The following is a 22,029-nucleotide window of genomic DNA, read 5'->3' as shown; positions in this document are numbered from 1 at the left end:
TAGACTATAGACTAGACTATAGACTAGACTATAGACTAGACTATAGACTAGACTATAGACTAGACTATAGACTAGACTATAGACTAGACTATAGACTATACTATTTACGCGACTGTAGACTAGACTATAGACTAGACTATTGACGCGACTGTAGACTAGATTATAGACACGACTATAGGCACGACTGTAGACTAGACTATAGACACGACTATAGACTAGACTATAGAGTAGACTATAGAGTAGACTATAGACTAGACTATAGACTAGACTATTGACGCGACTGTAGACTAGACTATAGACACGACTTTAGAGTAGACTATAGACACGACTGTAGACTAGACTATAGACACGACTATAGACTAGACTATATACTAGACAATAGACCAGACTATAGAACAGACTATAGACTAGACTATAGACCAGACTATACACTAGACTTTAGACCAAACTATAGGCTAGACTATAGATCAGACTATAGACTAGATTATAGACTAAACTATTGACTAGACTTTACACTACATTATAGAGTAGACCATATACTAGACTATAGACCTGACTATAAACTAGACTATAGACTTTACTATAGACTAGACTATAGACTATAGGACTAGACTGTTGACTAGACTTTGGACTAGACTTTAGACAATAGACTAGACTTTAGACAATAGACTAGACTTTAGAAAATAGGCTAGACTTTAGACAATAGACTAGACTTTAGACAATAGACTAGACTTTAGACTAGACTTAAGAATATAGACTAGACTATTAACTAACTATAGAATATACAAGACTCTAAAATAGACTAGGCTTGACGAAAGATTATACTATAGACTAGACTAGATGCTAGACTACAGTCTATAGTATGGACTAGACTATATATTGGACTTCAGACTTGACTGTAGACTAGACTACAGAATAGGCTAGGTTTTAGACTGAACTATAGACTGGAGTAAAAAGTAAACTAAAGTCTAGACTTAAGGTTAGAACATATACTTGACTTTAGACAACACTATGTACTAGAGCATAGACTAGACTTAAGACCAAACTATAGACAAGATCATAGACTGGAATACTATAGACTGGACTAGACTATAGGAGAGAGTATAGAATAGACTATAGACTAGATTAAACTAAACATTAAACTAGACTATAGACTGGAATATAGACTCATCTATATAAACTATACTATAAACTACTATAAACTTTCTTAGACTATAGTAATATTTTTTGCAAGTCTGTAAGAAAGATAAAAGTTTCCCCTATACGAAAAAAACTATAAACGAGATAAAAGAAATGCGGAATTGTAGTCAAAAGTAAACCAAATTTAAACAATTATAATTTTAATTTAACAAAATTTTGATATTTCTCTTTTAAGTTTTTAAAAACATTCATATTTAATAAAAAGTATTTTATTAGCTATAAAAATGTTTTATTAACAAATAAGAAATATTTCACAAAAAACTTTCGCAGCCGGCACTAATTTAAAATTTCAACAGAGTACAAATGACCCTAAAGATTTTCCACATTATTTTATTTATATTTCTATACCATACGTATGTTTTTTAGAATATCAAAACAAAATTTTCTTAAGTTAATTTAATTTTAATCTTTTGAAATACTTTTTATAGACCACGAATAACAACCACCACAACAAACTTAGACAAAAACAACATATTTTTGCAGACAATTCTCTATAAAATTCAGATAGCAAAGTGAAAATATGACAATAAACTTTATTTTTGTGTGAACAAAAAATAAAATATTCATTCAGAAGTTTTAAAAATAAAACTTTTTTTTCTTTTTTGATATTGAAAAGTCACTCGCTGGCAATAACTTACACCTACAAATATAGTATTTTTTGGGGTTTTTCTTTTGATTTTTAATTAGTTTTTATTTTGACCACCTGTTATAGTTTTCTAAGGCTAAAAGTTTGCGCCAGAAAATTTAAAATGTTGTAAAAGTTGAGTATATTTAAAAAAGATATTGGTCAAGGTTAAATATATGAGAACCATGAGTTCAAAGTAGTACCTAACCTATCCCCAAAGAACCAGTCACGTGACAAGTACAGTACCTAATTTCTTTTCTCTTGTATAGTAGCGGAATGCAATTATTACAAAATTACTTGTCAAGATAGGGTTAATAATATGACGCTACTTAATATATTGTAGGGCAATGCAGCAGCACATGTGAATTCTAAAATAGACGTCATAAAAAAAGTAAAAATAGTAACAAGACAAACACACAAATATAAAGAAAATCACGAGTACCCATACTATTAAGATTCAAAACATCTCTTAATGTACTTATCATGATATAAGCCAATTTTATATACAATCTAGCACAAAATATGTATGTTTGCATTTGGAAATATTAATTTCCAATAATAAATTAAATAATACTTTAATTTAAAGCATTTACAAACCCGTCAATTATTCTAAACCCGTGTCTCTAAATGAGTCTATAGAAATGATCTAACTGATCTATAGTCTTGACTATAGACTGATCTGTAGTCTTGATTGAAGATAGATCAATAGTCTTGACCAGTATATAGACTAGACTATAGCTCAATCTATGGTCATGAGTCAAGAGCACTGTAGATCAGTTTATAAAGTCTTTACTATAGATCAATCTACAGTCTTGACAATAGATCAGTCTATAATCATGAATTAAAATCATGACTATAGATCAGTCGGAAGTCTTGATTACATCTACAGGACTATAGATCAGTTTATATAGTCTTTACTATAGATCTTGACTATAGATCAGACATTAGTCCATAGATCAGTCTATATTCTTGAGTATAGATCAGTCTATATTCTTGACTATAGATCAGTCTATAGTCTTGACTATAGATCAGTCTATAGTCTTGACTAAAGATCAGTCTATAGTCTTGACTAAAGATCAGTATAGTCTTGACTATAGATCAGTCTATAGTCTCGATTATAGATCAGTCTATAGTCTTGACTATAGATCAGTCTATAGTCTTGACTATAGATCAGTCTATAGTCTTGACTATAGATCAGTCTATAGTCTTGACTATAGATCAGTCTATAGTTTGACTATAGATCAGTCTATAGTATTGACTATAGATCAATCTATAGTCTTGACTATGGATTATAGATCAATCTATAGTCTTGACTATAGATCAATCTATTAGTCTAAAGTCTTGACTTTAGATCAGTCTATAGTATTGACTATAGATTAGTGAAATTGTTGGATAAATATTTTGCCATCAAAACTTCATTTTCCTGAGAATAGAAGTTAGCAACTATTGAATATAGTTTCACGATATAGTAAAGTTCTAAAATGTTTAAAATAAAATACTGTTGTATACGAAACACTTTAAATATACGGCTTTCCTTTCTGTTTTTCTGTTTAAACAAAACACAAATGACATTGGCATGATGCCCAGCTATAATATCATATTATTTATAATAAACATTTCAACATGTATTTATTGTTTTGTATTTTATTCTAAAAAAATGTTTATAATATAAGTCGTAAAACTAAAGAGGATTTCAATTTGTATGCATTAAATTTTAGATCTACATATTTATTCCAGTAAAAATGTTTTTAATATATTACAAGAGAAAACTAATTTATAACTAGTTTTATAACTGATTACTTGGGAATACTTATAGCTCTCTTGCCTATTATTTTGTTATTACTAACATTTCTTTTTTTTACTTCACTTTTATATTGCTAGTTATTGCATTTTATACACTCCATTTGTTTTTGCAATATTCTCAGTTTCATTTCAAAACATTGTGCTGCACTCTGGGCAAAACAAAAATTGTTTTCCTTATTTCACACTTGATTTAGCTGTCAGTGTCATGTCACATATTTAAAATTGTAAAATGTTTATTTTAAAAATAAATACGCGTACGTAGTAGTACATTAATATTATGTATTTTCATTTCTAAATGCATTGAGGACCGCCATTTTCTATGGCATAGAAATATATAGAGGTATTAGTCTATTTTAAGTTTACTACAGGGAGACTATATATTTTTAGATTTATTGTTTTATTCAAATGTCAAAGCAAATCATAACTAAGAGCTATTTTAACATCTTAAGATGTGAATGAACCGTATTTATTTTAATAATGAGATTAATCTGCAGATTAATCTGCAGTCCAGACTATAGATCAGTTTATGGCAATTTATAGTTTAAATTATAAAATCTCTATTTTTAACTATACATCTATCTAAAGTTCGGACAATTTATCAGCCAATCAACAGTCAGTAGATTAATATTTCGGCCAGTCTATAGTCTTGATCCGTGCTCTGTCAATAATATTGACTCTAGTTCGATCTATAGTGTTGACTAGAGATCAGTTTATAATCTTGGCTATAGAAAAGTCTATAGTGTTGACTATTCATCAATCTATAATTTTGAGTAAAGATCAGCCTATAGTCTTGATTATAAATCTACCCATGTTCTAGATCAGTTGACTATAGATATAATCTTGACTACAGATCGATCTAAAGTCTTGATTGTAGATCAGCGTATAGTCTTGAATATAGATCAGTCATTAGACTTGATTGTAGATCAGTCTATAGTCTTGTATATAAAGATGGCTTTATATATATTGACTACAGATCAGTCTAAAGTCTTGATTGTAGATCAGTTTATAGTCTTGACTATATGTCAGCCTATAGTCTTAAGTGTAGATCGCCCTGTGTTCTAGGTTATAGATTAGTCCGGAGTGTAGATCTCAGATGTAATCTAGACTATAGATCAGTCTAAAATCTTAATTGTAGATCAGCTTTTAGTCTTGAAAGATCAGTCTAAGATATTGCTTGTAAATTGTATAGTCTTGACTTTTGATCAATCTGTAGTCATGATATTAGACCAGTCAAGAACCTTAAGTATAGATCAATCTATAGTCTTGATTGAAGATCAGTCTATAGTCTCTACTATAGATCAGCAAATTGTTGATCTGTCTATAGATCATTATATAGTCTTGACTAGAGATCAGTCTTAAGTGTTGGTTGCTAGTCTATGTAAGAAACAGTAGTCTCAAGTTAATTTTCCTTCAAAATGTACTTTTAATTATAAATCAAAGTATTGAACTGATAGAGGTCAAAAAAGGCAAAATGTTACTCACACTAAATTTAAACAAAAACACAACAAATTTAAACAATACTAAGTAAACACACGAGTACTCTTACTCCCACAGTGCAAAAATATGATTTCTAAATTTATACACTTGACTGATCATTCAAAGAAAAAACCTCAGCATCATCAACTACAAATTTTAGCATTAATCAAATGATCAACAAATTAATATCAAAATTTGTCTATCATTAAATCTATTATATGCGAGACTTCTTAATAAATGTGTTAATAAATAATTTGCAAATGTTTCTACTAATTTTTTTCGGATGAATATTAATAAGTTCCACTGTATGATTTTTTTTATTTTATAAAATAAACAAATAAAAGCTTAGAAAAATTTATTCGGTTATGTATTAAGTTTCTAAGAAAGAAAACATCACGTTACAGATTGATTACATTTTAGCACATTATTTAATTGTTTTATTTATTTGTATTTTAAATAAACATAGAAAGAAAATTATTTTAAACAAATTAGTTGTGGTTGGAATGAAGGAAATTCTAAAAAAAGAAATAATTATTTTAAACTTGTATTAGTGTGAGTTGGAATGTAAACCCAGCAAACAATTGCGTTCTTTTAAAATAACATAAGACTGATCTATAGTAAAGATATTATACAATGATTGGTTGTCTAGATTATAGACTGATCTATAATAAAGACTGATTTTTATTGAAGAATATAGACGGATCTGTACTCAAGACTTCAATCTAATCTATTATCATTACTATAGAATGATCACTTGTCAAGACTATAGTCAATACTATAGACTGATCTCAAGACAATAGTCAAGACTATAGATTGATCTATATTCAAGACTATAGATTGATCTATAGTCAAGACTATAGATTGATCTATAGTCAAGACTATAGATTTATCAAGACTATAGATTAATTTATAGTCAAGACTATAGACTGATCTATAGTCTGGACTATAGACTGATCTATAGTCAAGACTATAGACTGATCTATAGTCAAGACTATAGACTGATCTATAGTCAAGACTATAGACTGATCTATAGTCAAGACTATAGACTGATCTATAGTCAAGACTATAGACTGATCTATAGTCAAGACTATAGACTGATCTATAGTCAAGACTATAGACTGATCTATAGTCAAGACTATAGACTGATCTATAGTCAAGACTATAGACTGATCTATAGTCAAGACTATAGACTGATCTATAGTCAAGACTATAGACTGATCTATAGTCAAGACTATAGACTGATCTATAGTCAAGACTATAGACTGATCTATAGTCAAGACTATAGACTGATCTATAGTCAAGACTATAGACTGATCTATAGTCAAGACTATAGACTGATCTATAGTCAAAACTATAGACTGATCTATAGTCAAGACTATGGACTGATCTATAGTCAAGACTATAGACTGATCTATAGTCAAGACTATAGACTGATCTATAGTCAAGACAATAGACTGATCTATAGTCAAGACTATAGACTGATCTATAGTCAAGACTATAGACTGATCTATAGTCAAGACTATAGACTGATCTATAGTCAAGACTATAGACTGATCTATAGTCAAGACTATAGACTGATCTATAATCGAGACTATAGACTGATCTATAGTCAAGACTATACTGATCTTTAGTCAAGACTATAGACTGATCTTTAGTCAAGACTATAGACTGATCTATAGTCAAGACTATAGACTGATCTATAGTCAAGAATATAGACTGATCTATACTCAAGAATATAGACTGATCTATGGACTAATGTCTGATCTATAGTCAAGATCTATAGTAAAGACTATATAAACTGATCTATAGTCCTGTAGATGTAATCAAGACTTCCGACTGATCTATAGTCATGATTTTAATTCATGATTATGACATGTAAGAGTAGAGACTTAATTGATAAAAACTATTATAAAATGATCTAGACCTATTGATTCAGATCATACTCAGCTATATTCTATATACCTAAGACTATTACTATAAATAATCAATCTACAGATCATCTATCAAGACTAAGATATAATACTTAGATCATTTCTAATATCACTTAGAGACACGGTTTAGAATAATTGACGGGTTTGTAAATGCTTTAAATTAAAGTATTATTTAATTTATTATTGGAAATTAATATTTCCAAATGCAAACATACATATTTTGTGCTAGATTGTATATAAAATTGGCTTATATCATGATAAGTACATTAAGAGATGTTTTGAATCTTAATAGTATGGGTACTCGTGATTTTCTTTATATTTTTGTGTGTTTGTCTTGTTACTATTTTTACTTTTTTTATGACGTCTATTTTAGAATTCACATGTGCTGCTGCATTGCCCTACAATATATTAAGTAGCGTCATATTATTAACCCTATCTTGACAAGTAATTTTGTAATAATTGCATTCCGCTACTATACAAGAGAAAAGAAATTAGGTACTGTACTTGTCACGTGACTGGTTCTTTGGGGATAGGTTAGGTACTACTTTGAACTCATGGTTCTCATATATTTAACCTTGACCAATATCTTTTTTAAATATACTCAACTTTTACAACATTTTAAATTTTCTGGCGCAAACTTTTAGCCTTAGAAAACTATAACAGGTGGTCAAAATAAAAACTAATTAAAAATCAAAAGAAAAAACCCCAAAAAATACTATATTTGTAGGTGTAAGTTATTGCCAGCGAGTGACTTTTCAATATCAAAAAAGAAAAAAAAGTTTTATTTTTAAAACTTCTGAATGAATATTTTATTTTTTGTTCACACAAAAATAAAGTTTATTGTCATATTTTCACTTTGCTATCTGAATTTTATAGAGAATTGTCTGCAAAAATATGTTGTTTTTGTCTAAGTTTGTTGTGGTGGTTGTTATTCGTGGTCTATAAAAAGTATTTCAAAAGATTAAAATTAAATTAACTTAAGAAAATTTTGTTTTGATATTCTAAAAAACATACGTATGGTATAGAAATATAAATAAAATAATGTGGAAAATCTTTAGGGTCATTTGTACTCTGTTGAAATTTTAAATTAGTGCCGGTGCGAAAGTTTTTTGTGAAATATTTCTTATTTGTTAATAAAACATTTTTATAGCTAATAAAATACTTTTTATTAAATATGAATGTTTTTAAAAACTTAAAAGAGAAATATCAAAATTTTGTTAAATTAAAATTATAATTGTTTAAATTTGGTTTACTTTTGACTACAATTCCGCATTTCTTTTATCTCGTTTATAGTTTTTTTCGTATAGGGAAACTTTTATCTTTCTTACAGACTTGCAAAAAATATTACTATAGTCTAAGAAAGTTTATAGTAGTTTATAGTATAGTTTATATAGATGAGTCTATATTCCAGTCTATAGTCTAGTTTAATGTTTAGTTTAATCTAGTCTATAGTCTATTCTATACTCTCTCTATAGTCTAGTCCAGTCTATAGTATTCCAGTCTATGATCTTGTCTATAGTTTGGTCTTAAGTCTAGTCTATGCTCTAGTACATAGTGTTGTCTAAAGTCAAGTATATGTTCTAACCTTAAGTCTAGACTTTAGTTTACTTTTTACTCCAGTCTATAGTTCAGTCTAAAACCTAGCCTATTCTGTAGTCTAGTCTACAGTCAAGTCTGAAGTCCAATATATAGTCTAGTCCATACTATAGACTGTAGTCTAGCATCTAGTCTAGTCTATAGTATAATCTTTCGTCAAGCCTAGTCTATTTTAGAGTCTTGTATATTCTATAGTTAGTTAATAGTCTAGTCTATATTCTTAAGTCTAGTCTAAAGTCTAGTCTATTGTCTAAAGTCTAGTCTATTGTCTAAAGTCTAGCCTATTTTCTAAAGTCTAGTCTATTGTCTAAAGTCTAGTCTATTGTCTAAAGTCTAGTCAAAGTCTAGTCAACAGTCTAGTCCTATAGTCTATAGTCTAGTCTATAGTAAAGTCTATAGTCTAGTTTATAGTCAGGTCTATAGTCTAGTAGTAGTTTGGTCTACTATCTAATAATGTAGTGTAAAGTCTAGTCAATAGTTAGTCTATATCTAGTCTATAGTCTGATCTATAGTCTAGCCTATAGTTTGGTCTATAGTCTAGTGTATAGTCTGGTCTATAGTCTAGTCTATAGTCTGTCTATAGTAGTCTATTGTCTAGTATATAGTCTAGTCTATAGTCTGTCTATAGTCTAGTCTATAGTCGTGTCTATAGTCTAGTCTACAGTCTAGTCTATAGTCTAGTCTATAGTCTAGTCTATAGTCTAGTCTATAGTCTAGTCTATAGTCTAGTCTATAGTCTAGTCTATAGTCTAGTCTATAGTCTAGTCTATAGTCTAGTCTATAGTCTTGTCTATAGTCTAGTCTATAGTCTAGTCTATAGTCTAGTCTATAGTCTAGTCTATAGTCTAGTCTATAGTCTAGTCTATAGTCTAGTCTATAGTCTAGTCTATAGTCTAGTCTATAGTCTAGTCTATAGTCTAGTCTATAGTCTAGTCTATAGTCTAGTCTATAGTCTAGTCTATAGTCTAGTCTATAGTCTAGTCTATAGTCTAGTCTATAGTCTAGTCTATAGTCTAGTCTATAGTCTAGTCTATAGTCTAGTCTATAGTCTAGTCTATAGTCTAGTCTATAGTCTAGTCTATAGTCTAGTCTCTAGTAAGTCTAGTCTATCTAGTCTATAGTCTAGTCTATAGTCTAGTCTATAGTCTAGTCTATAGTCTAGTCTATAGTCTAGTCTATAGTCTAGTCTATAGTCTAGTCTATAGTCTAGTCTATAGTCTAGTCTATAGTCTAGTCTATAGTCTAGTCTATAGTCTAGTCTATAGTCTAGTCTATAGTCTAGTCTATAGTCTAGTCTATAGTCTAGTCTATAGTCTAGTCTATAGTCTAGTCTATAGTCTAGTCTATAGTCTAGTCTATAGTCTAGTCTATAGTCTAGTCTATAGTCTAGTCTATAGTCTAGTCTATAGTCTAGTCTATAGTCTAGTCTATAGTCTAGTCTATAGTCTAGTCTATAGTCTAGTCTATAGTCTAGTCTATAGTCTAGTCTATAGTCTAGTCTATAGTCTAGTCTATAGTCTAGTCTATAGTCTAGTCTATAGTCTAGTCTATAGTCTAGTCTATAGTCTAGTCTATAGTCTAGTCTATAGTCTAGTCTATAGTCTAGTCTATAGTCTAGTCTATAGTCTAGTCTATAGTCTAGTCTATAGTCTAGTCTATAGTCTAGTCTATAGTCTAGTCTATAGTCTAGTCTATAGTCTAGTCTATAGTCTAGCCTATAGTCTAGTCTATAGTCTAGTCTATAGTCTAGTCTATAGTCTAGTCTATAGTCTAGTCTATAGTTTAGTCTATAGTCTAGTCTATAAACTAGTCTATAGTCTAGTCTATAGTCTAGGAGGGACGGTCAAAATACGAAACTTAGTTTTTTTGGAGCACTCTAATGTGTATGTTTCAGAGATCAAGAGAAGTAGGGTTCTATAAATCGACTTGCGAATAATCGAACAATCGACTTTTTGTCGAAAAAAGTCGAAGTCGACCATTTTTTTCCAAAATAGTCGATAACTCGACTATCGTCAGTGAAAAAAGTCGAAAAGTCCACTTTGGAAATAAAAGTCGGAAAAAGTCGAAATAGGTCGGAAAAAGTCGAAAACTCTAAATAATAGAAAAAAAGTCAAAATTAGTCAAAAATTTTAAAAAAGTGGAAGAAATTCAAAAACTCTAACATATTCGGAAAACTTGAAAAAAGTCAAAAAATGTTCGAATTAAGTCGAAAAAAGTCGGAAAAAGTCGAAAAGTCGACTATTTATAAAATATTTGAAGTCGAGAAGTCTAAAAGTCGACTTTTAATTAAATGGAAAAAGTCGAAAAATCGACTTATCGTTTCAACTATAGAACTCTATAGTAGAGTGTTTAGCATAAGTCTTCTGAATAACTATAGAATAATGTTTATTATTTTCTTAATTTACTTTGTTTAACAGTAATGTATATTTAATTTATTTATATTAACAATTTTATCATGTGATTTTTTATATAATTGATTGTATTCATTATTTTGTAACTATTTTAAATTAAAATAATTATTTAAATATATTAATACCCTTGGGTATTAATAACTTTATTTTATAATGATTTATTAATTAAAATTGTATCTAAAGTCAAATTGAAATGTCTGTAGAATAATTGCTATTAGATTGCCTGTAACTATATGAAATAAAACAGATAGATCACATTAAAATTTTATTATGCTAAACGTCAAATTGTTATCATGATAAAAAAAATGGCAAGTACTGACTGCATTTATTAGCGTCATAAGAGTACATTAACATAAACAAAAAACTTTGCGAAAACCTATTATAATGTTGTAAATGAACACAATTTTTGGTACTTTATTTGCTAGTCCGAAAAAATGTACATTTCTCTAAGATTGTAATCGTTAATCGTGAATACCTCTTATAAAAAACATTGATTATTTTTGCTCATAAATTTTTAGTCTATTAAATGTAAACAAAATTAGTGGGCGGTTTGTAACATTTCTTTACAAAGTGCTTGATAAATTCTACAATCAAGTGTTTTTCTTTACATTAATTCCAAAATATTTTGTTTAATTAACACACTTAAACAATAGCATGATGTTAAAAGGTTGCTTTAAAACAATTTTAATTATATATTAATGCGGATGTTTCTTAATTGCCTTTTGAACATAGGAAATTCGTGTTATATATTTTTATTTTTGCCTTTATAAAACAAACACTTGATTAATTTAATTACAATTTTGTTTTTTTTTTTTTGGGGGGGGGGGGGGAAGAACTAAAGACATTTTATATTTGTTATAATTAAGATAAAAAACAAAGTGTTAAATGTGGCATGTTTAAAGTACATTAACGTGCGATTTATGCACAATAAAATGTTTTATTTATAGAATCTTTTGGTAAAAATCGGAAATTTTTAATAAGCATGTAAATAATTTTAGTTCAATATTACTAAAATGTGGACAATATATAGTCAGGACTACAATATTATCCATGGTAAAAATATCAAGGTAGTGTCATTCTCTCTTTTTGTAGCCATATTAACGTTCTGACGTTTACTGGTATTTTAAGAAATCGTGCTACCATACCTTTCAAAATTATACTAATTTTCTTTTCAATTGTTTATAATATTTCAAATTAAAAAAATATTTAAGCTAACAAACTTCAATAATAAAAAATAGAAAAAAAATAGCCGCCATTCAAAAGTCTTTAAGACTAGTGGACTACAGTCAAGTATATCTATAGTCCATATTCAAGTCTATAGTACAGACTAGACTATAATCTAGACCATAGTCTAATTTACATTATAAACTTTAGTATATTTGTTCAAATCTATTATTCACTATAATCGTTTGCTAATCTACAGGCTCAACTATAGTCTATAGCCTAGTCTCTAGCCCAGGCTGTGCTCTAGTATATTTTAGACTACAGTATATTCTATTGACTAGACTATAGTCTATTCTACAGTCTACATCATAGTGTAGTTTACATTCTGAATTTTAGTCAATATACAGACTAAACTAGGTATTATATATAGCAAAACGAATATATAACTACTACCTTTCATGTTTTTCTTTTAATTGCTAATATACAATTTAGAAACAATGAAAATCCATCAGCAATTTCAAGAAAAGTTGTTAGAAAAATTTATACAAGTATTGCTACTCAAACTGAGTAAGTCATTTCACCATTTAATACTACTGGTTACAATTATTTTCATATTAAACATTATATGTATAGCGTTTCACTCGAAGACTACCGCCTTACAAGTTCTTTGGCAGATAACGAAATTCGCGATCTTAAACAAAAAGTCGCAACTTTAGAGCTTCAAATTTCCACATTACAAAAACAAGAAAATATTTTGACTCCCAAAAAAACCAAGATATAAGAAAGAAGATATCTCAGAAGCAATAAGTCTTTTATTAAATTAGGATTCGTTAAAAAGGTCAAACATTTAAATTCTTTGCTTCAGATAAATTATTATTCAAAACATCACTTGTTGTAACTAATTTTTTTCATTACAGGTTCTTATAATAATTTCCAATAAATATTTCCCCTTTACTAAAAGTGGCAACGCCTTTTTTATTTGTTTATAAATAGCAAAATATCAAAAATACCAGTAAACTTCAAAAAAATTTTTGAGAGATCGAAATGACACTACCTTCATATTTTTATCATGATATTATCTATAGTCTTGACTACGTTATAGTCTAGTCTTTAATCTACTCTATAGTCTAGTTTATAGTTTGGACTATATTTTAGTAAATTTCCTGGATTTTAGTCTAATCTATAATCTGGAATTAAGTCTAATGTCTGGATTATGTTCTTGTATGTAGTCCTAACTTGGCTGTAGTCTAGTTGTTGTAACAGTTAAAACTTTACTATTATCTAGTTTATGGTCTGCATATTAACGTCCAGACAAGAAAAAATAGTCTACTTCAACTTGATGCATCCATAAATCCATTGTATAAAGAGAAGTATGGCTAGCCGAGCAGTGGTGTTTGTTATAAGGACCTTGACTACATGCAGGACATGGTCAATACATGACTAGTAGGCATTAAGCCTATTGTTCCATTCCGATTTATGTTGTGATACCAGAACTACCCTTTTTTCTGTGGCAGGTTTTCTTCTGTGTCTGCTATTGGCGGTGGACGACCTCATTCATGTATGACATTCATATACGAGGATTGATCTAATGGATCCAGCATATATCTTTCTATGTTCTGTCCATATATGCAAAGATCCTTCCCTTACTTGTCTCGGCAGAGTATTCAACAATGGGATAGTAAAGTTGAGATAACTCCTTCGTTGACATCGCTGAATGAACTGTTTAATCAACATGACCTTGTGTTCCTTGTTTTCTCCGAGTTGGTTTATAGGCAGGCCATTACGGTCCTTAGGACTATATTTTGGCAGCTTTAAATATTGCTCCATTGTGTATCGCTAAGCATATATCTTTCTATGCTCTTGTATTCAACAATGTCATAGTAAAGTTGGGATAACTCCTGCGATGACATCACAGTGTGAACTGTTTAGCCAACATGACGTTGTGTTCCTTGACTGGACCTTTTCTCCGAGGTGGTTTGTAGGCAGCCCATTAAAGTCCTTAGGACGATATTTTAGCAGCTTTAAATATTGCTCCACTGTGTGTCTCTAAGCATATATCCTTCTGTGCTCTGTCCATGTATACAAAGACCCTTCCTTTACATACCTCGGGGGAGTATCCAACTATGTAATGTTAAAGTTGGGATGACGCATCCGTTGTCATTGCAGTAGGAACTGTTTAGTCAACATGATGTTGTGTTCCTTGACTGGAAGGACCTTTGTTTTCTTCGGAGAAACTTATAGGCAGCTCGTTACAGTCCTTAAGACGGCATTTTGGCAACTTTAAATATTTCTCCACTAGGTATCGCTAAGCGAAGGTGAGCACACTGGAGCAGCATAATTAACCACTGACGGATCGTTTTATATCTAACTAACAAGTGCTACCGTCTAGCGGCTTGAGGACCTTGTTCCTACTTCACAATTTGTGCGTGATTGCAGAAAACTGAGGAAGCTGAGCTATAGCCTAGGACTTTAGTCTCCTCTACAGTCCAGTCTATTACCTTGACTATAGTTTATTTCTTAGTATGGACTTTAGTCTCCTCTACAGTCCAGTCTATTACCGGGACTATAGTTTACTCCTTAGTTTGGACTTTAGTCTCTTCTATAGTCCAGACTATGATTTAAACTATAGTCAGAACTATATTCTACTGTTTGTCCTATAGTCAGAACTATAGTCGATACTATCTACTATAGTTTAGTCTATAGTCTGGACTATGGTATAGTTAATAGCCTCGACTGTAGTCTATAGTCTGAATACTACAGTCTAATCTACAGTCTGTAATATAGTCTAATCCATAGTCTATTTGTAGACCTCAAACTACAACAATATGACCTCTTAATGTTATTACGAATCTCTTAAACATTCCAAAAAATAACAAAACAATTGGCACAAGTTAAATTATAATCTCCTTGTAAACTAAACTTGAAAAAAAGCAACAAAAATCAACATAAATAAATTTAAATTGAATCACGTCCCACTATAAACAGTTCAAAATTATTACGTATAAAAAATATTTAAAATAGTATTTGAACAAAACACAAATAAATCGAAATTGAAAGTGTAATAAAAACAATTAAATAAATAAATTTATTTATTTATAGTGAAAACTTAAAGTGTTGAGTAAACATATTTAAATTAAAAAAAAGACAAACATACAAAATTAATATTGTTGTTCAATAAAAATTGTTATTTTACGTTCACATTTAATTTATTTCCCATAAATAATTTACAATAGTTTATGTTCTATAGCAAAACGAAAATTTTCCAAAAATATTTGCAGTTAGTATTTTAATTTATCAGTTTCTTCAATTTTTCAAAAAAAAAAAAAAAATCCAAATATTTACATTTGTTTGTATTCAACAATTTTATTAATATTTTTATGCAATAGTTTTGTTTTTACATCCATACTTTGTTTATTTATTATTAATTTGTTTATTGTATTTCTATTAGCAACTCGATAGCAATTTGTGGTTTTCGTAGTAGTAAAATATTCCCACCGTTAATATTAACATTATTAAAACTATTCATACAGTTTTTATTATTATTATTTTTTTGTTTGCCCAATTATTACTTTTGTGTAAATTTACTTACAAATCATTGTTTCAATTGTTTTAGTTAGCATGTCTAGCAGCACGACCTTGACTAAGTAATTTCATACTATAGCTACTAAGATGGTAATTAAATCAATATTTAAGGAAATATTTTGCGGTAAAAATTTCTAATCTATAGTCTAGACTATAATCTAAACTGTAGACTAAAATCTAAAGTCTAGACTATATTCAAGTCTAATGTCTGGACTGTATATAATAATAGTTTGGCATGTGGTGTAGTCTACAGTGTGGACTGTAACCTAGTATATCTATATAGTCTGGACTGTAGTATAGTCTAAAGACTGTATTGTAGTCTAGACTATAGTCAGGAATGTAATTTAGTCTATATTCTGAACTATAGTCTAGTCTATGGTCTGGACTATAGTCTATAGTCTATAATTTGGACTTTAGTCTGGACTGTAGTCTAAGCTATATTCTGGACTATAGTTTAGTCTAATCTATATTCCTATATTAGTCTATACAAAATAAAGTTTAGACTATAGTTTAGTCTATGGTGTGGACTGTACTAAAGACTAGTTTGGAATGTAGTCTAGTCTTACTGGACTGTAGTCTAGTCTATAGTCTGGATTGTAGTGTTGTCTTCAGTGTGGACTGTAACCTAGTCTATAGTCTGGACTGTAGTATAGTCTATAGTCTGGAATGCAGTCTAGTCTATAGTCTGAACTATAGTCTAGTATATAGTCTGAACTATAGTCTACTCTATAGTCTGAACAATAGTCTACTCTATAGTTTATAGTCTGAACTATAGTCTAGTCAATAGTCTAGTCTATAGTCTAGTTTATAGTCTAGTATATAGTCTAGTCTATAGTCTAGTATATAGTCTAGTATAGTGCAATCTATGGTATGGACTAGACTATTGTCTAGTCTACTATATAGTATGAACTAAAGTCTATAGTGTGGCCTATAGTTAAGTCTATAGCATCGAATTTAGTCTAGCCTATTATGTTGAATATAGTACATTCTTTAGACTAGGGTCAAGTCTTTGTATTGACAATAGTTTAGTCTAATTTCTGGATAATGGTCAAATCTATAGCCTAGATTCTAACCTCTAACCTATACTCTTTGCTATAGTCTATATTCTATAGTCTTGTGACTATAGTCTTGTCTATAGTCCCAACTATAGTCTTGTCTATAGTCCCAGCTATAGTCTTGTCTATAGTCCCAACTATAGTCTTGTCTATAATCTCAACTATAGTCTAATCTATAGTCTTATCTATAGTATGGTCTGTGGCCTAGTCTATTATATAGTCTACAGTATGAAAAAAAGTCTAGTCTATATTCTAGACTATAATCTATAGACATATATAGTCCATACTATAGTCTAGTCTATATTCCGGATATAGTCTATAGTTTTGATTATAGTCTAGGCTATGTTTTGACTATAATCTGCTCTATAATACAATTTTGTCAACAATCTCGACTTGGGTCCATAATCTAGTCTACAGTTCTGTCTATAGTCTGGACTATGGTCTAGTCTAAAGCTTTGTATTTAATCTCGACTATGGTCTAGTCTATAGAATATAAACTATATTCTATATTCTGGACTTTAATCTAGACTAGAGATACAAGCCGATGTAAAATTATCGGACTATAGTATAGTCTATAGACTGAACTGTAATATAGTCTATAGTCTTGCTTATAGTCAGACGTATGCCTATAGACTTAAGTTATATTTTGAATAATAAAGGAAATCAGATATTAGACGTAATGATATCTTTTAATACCTCTATTTTGTTGAGTTCATAGCATTTCAATGCTTTTAAGATATATGTATGTCGACTTCATATGTCGTCTATTTATAACTCTCTAAGTACTATCTAATCAAAAGAAAAACATGCATCATAATAGACAAATTCTTTTAAATGATTTAGTATAATGTTTCCTTACTTTGATTACTTAAAAATACTTTTTAATCAGAGATAAAATTTTAACATGATTAGAAAAAATATAACTAGTTTATTAATAAGGTCTTAAGATAAGTAAACTTTATCTAAATAGAAAAAAAACGAAAAAATAAAATTTTCTTTATTATTAAAAAAATAATATTTTGACATTTCAACTCTAATGAATTGTTACTTTTTGCTACTTTCTATTAATATTTCTTTTAAAACAAATTTTATTTAAAACTAGTAAAAGAAGAAAAGCAAAAAATTAACTAATAAACAACAATAATAGTAATAATTGTTGCATTGTGATTTCAATTGATATTAATAATGGAAAAATTGCTTTTTTTCTAACTTTTAACAGAAATCTGTCAAATAAATTTAAATATAAATTAATGCTGACATATCGCCATGTGTTCTGATGACTGAAGGGAAGAAATTTAAATGTTAAATAAAACTAAGTGATGATCGATCATGAGTCAATAACATGTTAAAAGAGAGAGTTTTTAAGTGCAGGGCTTCTTATAAGAAGCGGGTTATCAAAAACTATAGTTTGTTGTTAAATCCTGTCTATAATATATTCTATAGTCTAGTCTATAATCTAGTCTATAGTCTAGTTTATAGTCTAGTCTATAGTCTAGTCTATAGTCCAGTCTATAGTCCAGTCTATAGTCCAGTCTATAGTCCAGTCTATAGTCTAGTCTATAGTCTAGTCTATAGTCTAGTCTATAGTCTAGTCTATAGTCTAGTCTATAGTCTAGTCTATAGTCTAGTCTATAGTCTAGTTTATTGTCTATAGTCTAGTATATAGTCTAGTCTATAGTCTAGTCTATAGTCTAGTCTATAGTCTAGTCTATAGTCTAGTCTATGGTCTAGTCTGTAGTCTAGTCTATAGTCTGGTCTGTAGTCTAGTCTATAGTCTAGTCTATAGTCTAGTCTATAGTTTAGTCTATAGTCTAGTCTATAGTTTAGTCTATAGTCTAGTCCATAGTCTAGTCTATAGTCTAGTCTATAGTATAGTTAGACTACAGTTAGGACTGTATTCTAATCTAAAGTCTGAACTAAAGTCTAGTCTAGTTGTCAGGACTGTAGTGTAGTATGAAGCCAAAGTCTAGTAAAAAATCTGTTAGCAAAAGTTTTAATATTATGAGTGCTTATTATGGTGGTCACACTGTAATTCTTTTATAAACATTTAACCTTAAATAAAGTCACGAATATACAAAATTCCTTTAAATCAAAACTTTTGTTATTAATCTATACTCTGTTTCTTTTCCAGATCACCATGTCCACTTTGATGTCGCCACCTTAAAAGATGACTTCGAATCGGACAGTTGTGTAACGTATCAACGTTCGGGCGATACCATAGTCATTAGTCTGGGTTTTCTACAAGTCAATCACAGATATATGATTGATCTTAAACTGCCTAGCAATTTATTCAGTGATCTAGGCAGTAGCCTAAATCAATTTCAACCTGATGTTTCAACAGTTCCTAATCTACATTGTCGCATTACCGAATTCTCTGGTGTGAAACATGATGAACATGATTTCTACGAAATGAAAATAGAATTTTTCGCCTACAAAGAGAAACTTTTGCGTGAAACATTGCATATTGTTAATTCGAATAATGATAAGGAAGTGCTGAAATTGCTAATTGCTGCTCGAGTATTGGGTAAGGGTAAAGGTACACCGATGCTGCGTAATGGTATACATTGTATAGGTATGGAAAAGGATGATGATGAATCAGAGGCTTCAGATTTTCCCGGTTTTGGCAAGGATACATAAATTGAGTTGAGTTTTGGGCGAAAGCGGGGAAGAGCTCACGACTTTATTTAGTGAAATAAAGCAATTAATTTTTAATTGTTAAATATAAAAAGAAAAATTTAAAACAATTTTTTTTCTATATTAAGATATTCAAATATTATAATTTTTTTTTTGACTAGTTCTTAAGGAAATCTTCTAAGTGGCATTTTATTCAATTAAAAATATTTAAAATACTTTAAAGAAAACACAAAACAATACAATAGGTCTGTTCCTGTACTTGTCAGTTTTGCAGGTGTTAATCAGAAATAGTTAGAAGTTATTATAGAAAAACAATCCGATCTACAAGGGGATTTTGTTTGTAAGAGAAAAAGAAATTTATATCAATTATCTCTCTAGCGGTACGAAGTTTCTTGTACTCTAAAACTGAGAATTTAGAAAAAGTTGTGAGAGAAAGAAAAAGTAATATCAATCAACTCTCTCGCGGTAGGAAGTTTCTTGTACTCGGAAGCTTGTTTGGCTTTAAAAGAGAGTTTAGAAAATGTTTGTCTTCAAAAATTTCACTGTCTTGACCGGCACTTGCAACCCAGACAAGTACGGGAACAGGCCTTATATCTACCTTAAAAAATTGACTTTTCTCAATATTATAAAAAAGAAGATAAATAAGAAGTGTTATGCCTGAAACTTTTAGGAAAATCTTGAGTACTTATAATACAATTAAGTACGAATTTTATAAATATCTCACAAAAAAACAACAACATATAAACAAAATAAGAAAAAAAGATGGAAAAGAATTATTAGGAAAACCTTAAAAATATTTTAATTTAAAAAAATAGAAAAATTTTCTAAAATTTTTAAAATTGATTAAAGAATCAATTCTTTTCTTTCTCATTTTCAGTCATTTTATCAGGTATTGTGTTTATATTTTGTAATTCTGTTTAATATTTCTCTTTCTTTATAATTTTAATTAATTTTTTTAATATTTTCTGCTTTCTCATGTGTTTAAAAGTAATTATAATTTTTAAATAAATTCCATGAAATGTTAATGTTAATTTTTTTTTATTGTTGTAAACAATTAAATTTCTATAAATGCAAATAAAAAATATTGTTTATAAAAACTACAAGTCAAACTGATAAAATATACATATATATTAAAATTAAACAATTATTTAAGTTTTTATTAATGTTTTAATTTGTATAGTTTTTATGTTATGAATTTCTTAATTTGTTTAGTTTTTCTTTTCTCAAAATAAATTATAAATTTAAAATCAAAATAATAATTTAAACGGTTTTTTTCAATTATTAAATTACACACATGTGCCCCTATGGCTTATGATCCCCCTCATATCCTACATTTCAATTTTTTACATATTTTTCTATAAAATACTTAGAAAAATAATTTATTTTTATGATTTGTGCGGAACGTTAAGATTTAACAATGATCGAGTAAATGTGATCGTAATTTTCAGATGATAACATATGATATCGAACAAGAAATGTAATACATTCAACCTTTAATTCAATACGAAATATGATTCAATCAACAATGCAATAATTTAGCTCCTTTCAATGAAAGAAAACGATGAAAGAAGGAGAGTCTATATATATCGTTATAAATTGAGCTAAATGATCCCAAATAAGGGCAAAAACGAGTCAACGTAGTCTTCCAATTGCTTCTCTAATCTTTGGAGTTGTATATAGACTATTCTATAGACTAGACTATAATCTATAGACTAGTATTTAGTGTAGTTCATAGACTACTCTATCCCCTAGTCCAGTCACTTATCCAGCTCAAGGGAGTGGAATTTTGTTTTTTACTAATACTCTTTTTTATCAGTTCTTTATATTTTGTATGAAATATTTTCGGTTTTTAGCGAAATTTCTCCATCACGTGGATCTGCTCTAGTCCATAAAGAGACAGTGCACTAGTTCATAGAGTAGACTGTCTATCTATCTATCTGTCAGAATTTTGACTAAATGGTCTTAAATATTGACTAGTCTAATCTATAGCTTCAAGTACTTTTAAGTAGACTAGTACATATTAACTAATTTAGTACATTTTTCTAAATAAGTCATTTTACTAGTATAAAAACCTCATATATAGTCTATAAAAACTGACCCAAAAAAGTACACTTTTAAATTCGGTTTTGTACAATTTGAAGATTTTATTTGCCATCCCTGCTGTATGTACAAGTTGTCAATAAATTTTCTTTACTTTGACAATCAAAATTGTATATGTATAGGTGTTTTATAAACAGCTTAGTTCTGCTAGGGCTAAAATAGGGCTTTTCATAATGACCAAAATCTTAATGAGAAACAAAATTCGCAATTTGTCTAAACATAATTTTGAGATTTTAATAACATTTAGTTTAGTTTATTTAAATAAAATATAATTTTGTTAATTTAAATATTAATTTATAAATGTGCCTTTTTATTATTTATACCCTACACCATTATAGTGTATTATGCGTTTGTGCTGATACAAATAACACCCTACAGAAAGTGGCTCAAAATCAAAAATTTTATATTTAGCGTGTCCATATAAAACTTATGTACACGCTACAGGTTGCAAG

At 29.1% G+C, this 22,029-nt stretch overlaps 1 protein-coding gene across 1 annotated transcript in view; it reads left to right on the top strand.

The window, feature by feature from the left end:
• The window catches only part of LOC111686394 (UPF0687 protein C20orf27 homolog), a 42,980-nt gene extending 23,396 nt beyond the window's left edge, over window positions 1-19,584 (top strand). Inside the window, exon 2 of the mRNA XM_023448757.2 lies at window positions 18,975-19,584. Coding sequence (XP_023304525.1) covers window positions 18,975-19,480 — 506 coding nt within the window. The 3' untranslated portion in view covers window positions 19,481-19,584. The remainder of the gene's footprint in view (window positions 1-18,974) is intronic.
• Window positions 19,585-22,029: the final 2,445 nt, after the last annotated feature.

Source organism: Lucilia cuprina, chromosome 5, assembly GCF_022045245.1.
Source record: "Lucilia cuprina isolate Lc7/37 chromosome 5, ASM2204524v1, whole genome shotgun sequence".
NCBI lineage: Eukaryota > Metazoa > Arthropoda > Insecta > Diptera > Calliphoridae > Lucilia > Lucilia cuprina.
The sequence above is the reverse complement of the archived record's forward strand: the minus strand, read 5'-3'. Positions and strand labels throughout refer to the sequence as shown.